Source organism: Nicotiana attenuata, chromosome 12, assembly GCF_001879085.1.
Source record: "Nicotiana attenuata strain UT chromosome 12, NIATTr2, whole genome shotgun sequence".
NCBI classification, from domain to species: domain Eukaryota; kingdom Viridiplantae; phylum Streptophyta; class Magnoliopsida; order Solanales; family Solanaceae; genus Nicotiana; species Nicotiana attenuata.
The window spans coordinates 14539537-14549604 of record NC_032000.1 but is presented as its reverse complement, the minus strand read 5'-3'; the positions used below and the strand labels follow the sequence as shown (position 1 = coordinate 14549604).

The following is a 10068-nucleotide window of genomic DNA, read 5'->3' as shown; positions in this document are numbered from 1 at the left end:
ATTAATTAAGCTTAAGTTATTTATTTTTGTCTTGAATTTTAAACTATTTTTGTATCAAGGTTTTCTTGTTTTGCTTTATATACCTTTATGTATGTAGAGATGCCGAAGCAAAATAGGGTTAAAAATCAATTCAAATCAGTCAAAGAGAGATCTTCACTTGTTCCGAGGCAGCCATCACAGGCTCAAGCTTCATCTTCAACATCTTATCGAGTCTCTTTACATTCTACACTGCCTACACAACCTACACAGCATGTTATTTCAGTTGATGGAGTCTCTTCGCAACACGGTGTTCCATCATCATCTGATGGAGTCTCTTCGCAGCATGTTGTATCATCTTTATCATCTGATGGAATATCTTCTCAGCCCGCCGTTCCATCTTCATCATCTGGTGCAGTCTCTTCACGACAAACTGGACGTAGTACTAGCAATGAAGAGCCTCATTGGTTTGTCGATGTTATAGGTACATATAAATTTCAAGTGATTGAGTATTCTTTTTGTTTTCCTCGTTTAATGTTTTAACTTGACTTTATTTTGTTGTAGATGAACGTCAAGTAATCAAAACAATTAGATTGAAGGTTAAGGATGTCCATAACTTGGATAAAGGATTGCGTATAATTGTAGAATTTGATGAATATCATGCAGCAATTGGGAAATCGGCTGGCCTAATTGTTGGAGTTTTAGGGCAGCTAGCAACAAATCCTATGTACTTTCCTATTGGCTTTGAGAAATGGCAATCCATGCCCAAATCTTTTCTGGACCGTGTTTTTAATGATATAATAGTGGTAATTCCATCTAAATTCTTTTGTTTAGTTTGTATCTTTTAGTTGTATATGTAAAACTACAGTAAATTAACTTACTTTATATTTGTGAAGCCTCGATTTTTTTTTACAATTGATCAACAAAAGGCAAAGGCATGGCTTAACAGTTCCATTAACAAAAAGTGGAGGGAGTACAGGCTAAAACTATGGAAGGAGGCTGACGATCCATTATTAAGTAAAGAAGATATCATCAAGAACGTTCAGGATGGCATACCGATGGACCAATGGGCACTGTATGTTACTTATCGCATGAAAGAGGAGACAAAGGTACTTTCTTCTGCTATTGCTACTTCTGCTTCTTCTTCTGTTTCTGTTGCTTTTTTTTTTCTACTGCTTCTCTGCTTCATCTGCTATTGTTGCTTTTTCTTCTTCTGCTACTACTTCTTCTGCTTCTTATTTTGTTTCCGCTGCTTCTTCTGCTATTGTTGCTTCCGCTACTGCTAATTCTGCTTCTTCTTTTGCTTCTGTTGCTTCTTCTTTTGCTTCTGCTTCTTCTGCTATTGTTGCTACTGCTATCTGCTTCTTTAGGCTATCTGCTTCTTTGGACTCTCAAGTCGAAATGCAACTATTAACATTGAGGTGCAGTATTTAGTGAGTTTGGGGATGTTTGCATTACTGTAAAGTCTAACTAGTTTGGGAATGAGGTGCACTGACTAGTGAATTTGTTTGATGTTTAGAGGCGAATTATGTTTTAGGCCTTGTACAAAGCATATTGATGAAATCGTGTGATTTCAACAAGCTCTGTTGGTTAGGGAACAATAACTTTCTGGAGATTAAGTATATTGGGCTTAATTGTTAATGGATCAGGAAGAGGTCTTAGCCTGGTAAGCTAGAGGTTTGATACAATCAACTTTTTCAGACCAGTTGAATAATGTAGTTACGTCGTATTGACTGAAATGTTTTACACAAATTGTCCGAAGGCATTAACACTATCCTTTATAGAAAGCCTCAAAGTGTTGCCTGCTGTCATCTAAAACTTTTTTTTTGGCATTTCTTTTTATGGAAAACAAAGCAGCTATTTTTCCAGAAAAATGAAAAACATAACAAAGAGATTCTCAGAAATCTTTCTTTATATGACTATCTTTGCAACAGAAATATTCATCAATAAGAGGAAAAATTGTTATACTTACTCATGAATGATCAAGGAAATAATCTATATATATATATAAAGTAGGGAAAATAAAAGATGAGTTGGCACCTCTCTTTGGCCAAGGATCCTATTTATCTATTTTCTCCTTTTTTTGAATTTTTCTCATTCTTTCCCAATTTCATAATCTTTGTATGCTTTAAATATGGTATTAGAGGACAATAAAGCCATTTTTATTCTTTAATTAATTTTTACTAATTATACCTCCCACTCCTTCTCTTCTTCTACAGACGTTACATTTGTATAGAATGGGAATTGGAATATTTAAAGACCCTACTTTGTCATTATTACATTTCAAGGTGTACATTTTAGTTTTCACTTTCTTCTTCTTTGTTTATCTTCTCCTTTTCAATCTTTGTTTGGATTTAGTACTTTGCGTCTCATTGCCAGTATCATTCTTGCCTATGCTCGCAGTTGACTTGGTTCATTAGCATAAGAGATTTTAGCAAATTACAAGAGATTTCTTTGTAGGTGGTACTTCTATTGAATTTAGAGCTATGTTGTTCGACAAAATTACATTTACATAATATTCTCGTGTTGAGTTTAGATTGTCCCATTTTCTATTGTTGTGAATAGAAAAGATGGTAGCAGAAGAGAATCAATGTGTTTACCGTCTCTTGTATCTCTACTAACTGTTTTAGTATTTCTTCAATTGTAGATATACCATGAAAATTCATGTTAAAAACATGAGGACAAGAAGGAAGCCCGGATCAGAATATTAAGCAAATTTCTATACTCTTAATATGGTATTATAAAAGCTTTAGTTAATGATTATAAGGTCAGGTAAAATTCTGCACGATATCGTTTATTTCTCTCGCAATTCATTCTTTTGAGAAGTTATATCCTATTTATTATTTATTTATAATTAGATGTAAATATTATATGGTTGTACCTAAGTTTCCACCTAGAAAGCACACNGTCCATTCTGTGCGGTCCGCGGAGCCCAAGTTCAAAGAGTGAGATTTTTGATGTCAAAGAGCCAGTGCGGACCGCGGTCCATTCTGTGCGGTCCGCACTAACCCCACAGGGGCATTTTTGTCTAGATTTTTTCAGCTTAGTATAAATAGATTCTTTTTCCATTTTCAGGGCATCAGATATTGTAATACGTAAGCTGCACTCGTGAGACGACTTTTCTTAGCAATTTGGGCATTTTTACTTACTTTTCATCATTGAATCTTTGTATTTAGCTTAGCAATTAATTAATATGAGTTCATCTTCATCTATTTCTTGTTTTTCTGCTTTGAATATGATTAGCTAGACCCCATAGCTAGGGTTGTGGCTCAACCCTAGTGTGGGCAATTGATGGGTCTTGTATTTTAGGGCTAATTTGACTATGGGTGTTTGTTATTTGAGCCAATTTCATGGTTAATTTCTGAATTAGTGATTGCAAACACTAGTCTGTGTTGAGATGACATAAGCTCTTCTTGAGAAAGAGAGCCTAAGTCTCCGAAATTGGTCCAACAATTAACTGGGGCGTATTCAAGAGATTGATAGCCCCAATTAAAGGATTAAACCTCGAGAGAGTAGTACCCGAATTGAACCTTAAGTTGCTTGTGCAAAATTGCATACCCAATTGGTCTTGAGAAAGCCAATTCGGGCAAAATCACTTGAACCAATGAGAGGTGTAGAGTGGGTAAATTCATGCAACGGTTATAACATACTCCCCAAATATGTCAAATGTTCCTTAGATTCAAGTACCCGTCAATTGACCACCTAGGCGATAGTCATTACCCTAGTGCCCTTTAACTGATTTGAACAACTCGTAGCAATTTAACCCTTAGCTTAATTTACAATTTGTAGTTTGTTAAAAGTAGAATTATTATGAAAACCGTAAAAATGAATAGAAGTGTAATTAAGAACACATACGCAACTCTACACTGCATAGATACTCAATTCCAACTTCTAGCTCTCTAAGGATTCGATCCCAACCCAAAATCGGGTAAAAGCTGTTGCGACCCTCTCTTGCTACTTATTAGTAGTGCGGAGTTGGCAGCGATCATCTGCACATGAAAAACATGCGCAGGAAGGGCATGAGTACACCACAACGGTACTCAGTAAGTGCCAAGCCTAACCTCGGTTGGGTAGTGACGAAGAAGGTCAGGGCCCTACTTAGGTTAAATAGTATATAAAAATTCAACAGCATAAATAAGAACAGTATAAATAGGTGCAGCAGTGAAAGTATCACAAGACATAGAGAATAACGACAACAGAAACAGAAACAAGAATCACAGTAAAACCAGTACAGCTCAATGCAGAAGTAACAGTCGGGGGATCTCCCAGGATACCGTCCTGTAGTCCCCAAATGTAAATGTCCAGTGGATCTCTCGGGTGCAGTCCCATAGTCCAACTCACAAATGCGCAGGGATCTACCGGAATACCACATCCGTAGTGCAAAATACAAATACTCAGTACTGGGGGAATCTACCGGCTGCAATCCCATAGTTCCAATGTAAAAGTGCAGGGGGATCTCCCGGAATGCAATTCCGTAGTGCCAAAGTAAACATACAGGGGAGCTCCCGGGATAACGTCCAGTAGTCCCAAAGTAAATACACAACAGCAACAAGAACTCAATTCAATCAATTTCATACCAAGGGGAAACAGATAATTCTAACCTAGCTTGCTTCACGTTATACAAATAAGGCAGTTAAAGTAATTTGAGCAATTTAGTCAATTAGACATGCTTCTCTAGAAACAGCAGGCTTAATTTCCAAATAGCGTAAGCAAGAAAAGGAAGAACACAATTTAAGGTTGTTTTTAATGAAAACCGAATTTCCAACAATTAGCACAAGTACGCACTCGTCACCTCACGTACAAGGCATTTCAATTATCACAATATCAATCCTAAGGGGAAAAGTCCTCCACACAAGGTTAGACAAGCCACTTACCTCGAATCGGCTCAATTGTCAACCCGAAACCACGTTCTTGCCACGAGTATTCGACTCCAAATGGCCCAAATCTGTTCAATTAAATTTCATAATGTAAATAACACTTCAAGTAACTGATTCTACAATTAAATTCTAAGCTAATATGCGAAATTAGGTAAAATGACCAAAACGCCCCTCGGGCCCACGTCTCGGAATAGGGTGAAATTTATATTTCTAGAATCCCCACACTCTCACGAGTTCATGCATACCAAAATTACCAAGATCGGACCTCAAATGGACCATCAAATCCTCAATCAAAGGTCTCCAATACTAAGCCCTAGTTTTCCCCAAATTTTCACCGTAAATTTCCATAATTTCTAGCTCTAATCCGTGAAATAATAGCATAGGAACGAGTTTTAAGTCCAAATTCCTTACCTCAATGAAGTTCCCTTGAAGTCCCTCTTTCAAGTCGTCCAAAAAGCTCCCAAGCCGAGATAAAAATGGTGAAATAGCTCAAAATTCGCGAAGGGCACAATTTATATTTCTGCCCAGGCATTTTTCGCATCTGCGGCACAATAATCGCTTCTGCGGTACCGCATATGCGGCCACATAAACGCTTCTGCGGTTCTTCACTTAACGGACCAAAATCGCACCTGCACTCAACATTCCGCACCTGCAGTTTCTAAAAATTTCTCACCAATCCGCTTCTGCGGATCCTCTTCCGCGTGTGCGGCGTCGCACCTGCGGTCCCCAAACCGCAGGTGCAGAAATACCAGAAGCAGCCAAAGATCAGCAGCTGCAAACATTCCTCAAACTCCCTGTCAACCATCCGAAATTATCCCGAGGCCCCCGGGACCTCAGCCAAAGGCACCAACAAGACTAATACCACTATCCAAGCTTGTACCCATCTTTAAAACACCTAAAACAACATCGAAACCTCAAATTAACCATGGATTCAAGCCTAAGAACTCCAAATTTCTCAAAATATGCTTTCGATCAAAAAGTCTATCAAACGTCGTCCGAATGACCTGAAATTTTGCACACACGTCACATTCAACACTACGGAGCTACTCAAACTTCTGAAATTCCATTCCGACCCTCGGATCTAAATCTCACCATCGAGCCGGAAACTTCAAAAATTCATCCTTCGGCATTTCAAGCCTAAATTAGCTACGGACCTCCAAAATACAATCCGAACACGCCCCTAAGCACGAAATCACCCAACGGAGCTAACGGAACCATCGGATTTCCATTTCGAGGCCGTCTTCACACTGTTCCAACTATGGTCAAATTTCTAAGACTTAAGCTCTCATTTAGGGACTAAGTGTCCCAAAACTCTCCGAAATTCAAAACCGAACATCCCGGCAATTCAAAATAGCAGAAATAAACACGGGTAAAGCAGTTAATAGGGGATCGGGGCGTAAATTCTAAAAATGACCGGCCGGGTCGTTACATCCTGCCACACATAAACATTCGTTCGTCCTCGAACGAGCATAGAGACATACCTGAAGTAGTGAAAAGATGAGGGTAGCGGCTGCGCATATCCTGCTCGGTATCCCAGGTCGCCTCCTCGACCGGCTGACCCCGCCACTGGACCTTCACTAATGCAATGTTCTTTGACCTCAGCTTCCTAACCTGCCTGTCCAATATTGCCACTAGCTCCTCAACATAATATAGATCCTTCTCTAACAGGACTGAACTGAAATCCAACACGTGGGACGGATCACCATGATACCTCCGGAGCATCGAGACATGAAATACCGGATGAACCCCTGCCAAGGTGGGAGGTAAGGCAAGCTCGTAAGCAACCTCCCCAACACGTCTCAAAATCTCAAAAGGGCCTATAAACCTCGGACTCAACTTCCACTTCTTCCCAAATCTCATGATGCCCTTCATAGGCGAAACCCGAAGCAGAACCCGCTCTCCAACCATGTAGGAAACATCACGAACCTTCCGGTCCGCGTAACTCTTCTGTCTGGACTGAGCTGTATGGAGTCTATCCTGAATCACCTTGACTCTCTCCAAAGCATCCTGAACCAACTCTGTGCCCAATAATCTAGCCTCACCCGGCTCGAACCAACCCACCGGAGATCTACACCGCCTACCATATAAAGCCTCGTACGGTGCTATCTGAATGCTGGACTGATAACTGTTGTTGTAAGCAAACTCTGCCAATGGCAAGAACTGATCCCAAGAACCTCCAAACTCAATCACGCACGCACGGAGCATATCCTCAAGAATCTGAATAGTGCGCTCGGACTGTCCATCCGTCTGAGGGTGAAAGGTTGTGCTCAACTCCAGCCGAGTACCCAACTCCTACTGTACGGCTCTCCAGAATCGCGATGTGAACTGAGTACCTCTGTCTGAAATGATAGAAACTGGAATACCATGCAGACGGACAATCTCTCGGATATAAATCTCCGCCAACTGCTCCGAAGAATAGGTAGTACACACAGGGATGAAGTGCGCGGACTTGGTCAGCCGATCCACAATAACCCAAATGGCATCGAACTTACTCAAAGTCCGTGGGAGCCAAGATACGAAGTCCATGGTGATCCACTCCCATTTCCACTCCAGAATCTCTATCTGCTGAAGCAATCCACCCGGTCTCTGGTGCTCATACTTCACCTGCTAACAATTAAGGCACCGAGCTACAAACCCGACTATATCTTTCTTCATCCGCCTCCACCAGCAGTGCTGCCTCAAATCCTGATACATTTTCGCGACACCCGGATGAATGGAATACAGCGAACTATGGGCATCCTGTAGAATCAACTCCCGAAGCCCATCAACATTGGGTACACAAACTCGACCCTGCATCCTCAATACTCCATCATCACCAATAGTAACATCTCGAGCATCGCCATGCAACACTTTGTCCTTGAGGATAAGCAAATGAGGATCATCAAACTGCCGCTCCCGGATACGATCAAACAAGAAAGATCCAATCTCACAAACTGGCTGGCTAAGGCCTGAACATCCATCGCCATAGGCCTCTGCGCTGCTGGTAAATAAGCCAAACTCCCCAAACTCTCTGCCCGACGGCTCAATGCATCAGCCACCACATTGGCCTTGCCCGAGTGATACACGATAGTGATGTCATAATCCTTCAGCAGCTCTAGCCATCTCCTCTGACGCAAATTAAGGTCCTTCTGCTTGAACAGATGCTGCAAACTCCGGTGATCAGTATATATCTCACAAGGCATGCCGTACAAAAAATGATGCCAGATCTTCAAGGCGTGAACAATGGTAGCTAACTCAAGATCATGGACATGATAATTCTTCTTATGTATCTTCAACTGTCTGGATGCGTAGGCAATCACCCTACCGTCCTGCATCAATACCGCTCCAAGGCCAACTCTCGAGGCGTCACAATAGACAGTATAAGACCCCGAACCGGTAGGCAATATCAAAATTGGGGCTGTAGTCAAAGCTGTCTTGAGCTTCTAAAAGCTCTCCTCACACTCTTCTATCCACTGTAACAGAGCGCCCTTCTGTGTCAGTCTGGTCATAGGTGCTGCAATAGATGAAAACCCCTGAACAAATCGATGGTAATGACCTGCCAAGCCAAGAAAACTATGGATCTCTATAGCTGAGGATGGTCTGGGCCAACTCTGCACGGCCTCCACTTTCTTCGGATCCACCTGAATACCCTCTCTCGAGACCACGTGCCCAAGAATGCCACGGAATCCAACCAAAACTCATATTTCGTGAACTTAGCATACAACTTCTGTTCTCTCAAGGTCTGGAGCACTGTCCTCAGGTGCTGCTCATGATCTTCCCGACTCCGGGAGTATACCAGAATGTCATCAATAAAAACAATCACGAATGAATCAAGATATGGTCGGAAAACACTGTGCATCAGATACATGAAGGCTGCTGGGGCATAAGTCAGCCCAAATGACATAACAAGGAACTTGTAATGACCATACCGAGTCGTGAAGGAAGTCTTCGGGATGTCTGGCTCCCGATCTTTAACTGATTATAGCCTGAACGTAAGTCAATCTTAGAAAACACACAAGCACCCTGTAACTGGTAAAACAGGTCATCAATACGAGGCAAAGGATAATGGTTCTTCACTGTCACCTTGTTCAAATGGCGATAATCAATACACATACGCATATAACCATCCTTCTTCTTCACAAATAAGACAGGAGCACCCCAAGGTGATACACTGGCCCGAATGAAACCCTTATCAAGTAACTCCTGAAACTGCTCCTTCAACTCCTTCAACTCAGGAGGAGCCATATGGTACGGGGGAATAGAAATGGGCTGAGTGCCCGGCAATAGATCAATGCCAAAATCAATGTCTCTATCAGGCGGCATGCCCGGAAGATCAGCTGGAAACATATCAGGGAAATCCCGTACTACAGGGACTGAATCAACAGAAGGAGTATCTATACTGACATCTCTCACATAAGCTAGATACGCATCACAACCTTTCTCAACCATACGCTGAGCCTTAAGGAAAGAAATAACTCTACTGGGAGTGTGACCTAAAGCACCCCTCCACTCAACACGCGGTACACCTGGCATAGCCAGTGTCACAATTTTGGCGTGACAATCAAGAATAGCATAATGGGGCGACAACCAGTCCATGCCCAAGATAATATCAAAATCAATCATGCTGAGCAATAATAAATCGGCTCTGGTCTCATAACCACCAAGAACAACCAAACATGACCGATAAACGCGATCCACAACAAGAGAATCTCCCACTAGAGTAGAAACATAAACTGGGGAACTCAAAGAATCCCGAGATACACCCAAATACGGAGCAAAATAAGAAGACACAAAAGAATAAGTGGAGCCTGGATCGAATAGAACTGATGCATCTCTTTGACAGACCAAGATAGTACCTGTGATGACAGAATAGGAGGCGACAACCTCAGTACGGGCAGGAAGAGCATAGTATCTGTCCTGGCCTCCCCCTCGAGGGTGACCTCTACCTCCCCGACCTCCACCTCTGGCTGGCTGGGCCGGTGGGGTAGCAGCTGGTGCTGGGACCATAGCCTGAGAACTCTGCGGGGCATGCTGTGGCTGAGAAGTCTGTGGAGGTGCACCCCTCCTAAGTCTGGGTCAATCCCTCACCATATGGCGTGTGTCACCACACTCGAAACAAGCTTTGGGAGGACGTGGCGGCTGTGACTGGCTCGGGCTAGGTCTGCTGGACTGACCACTGGAAGCACCCCGTGCAAGAGGCGCACTAGATACTGGAGGTGCATAATATAGCTCCTGA

The 10068-nt window shown here is 42.2% G+C and overlaps 1 protein-coding gene across 1 annotated transcript; it reads left to right on the top strand.

The window, feature by feature from the left end:
* Positions 15-1568, top strand: LOC109236170. Its single transcript, XM_019402379.1, has 3 exons — positions 15-460; positions 541-782; positions 873-1568. The coding sequence occupies exons 1-3, from the start codon at positions 88-90 to the stop codon at positions 1260-1262; spliced, it is 1005 nt and encodes a 334-aa protein (XP_019257924.1). The 5' UTR covers positions 15-87; the 3' UTR covers positions 1263-1568.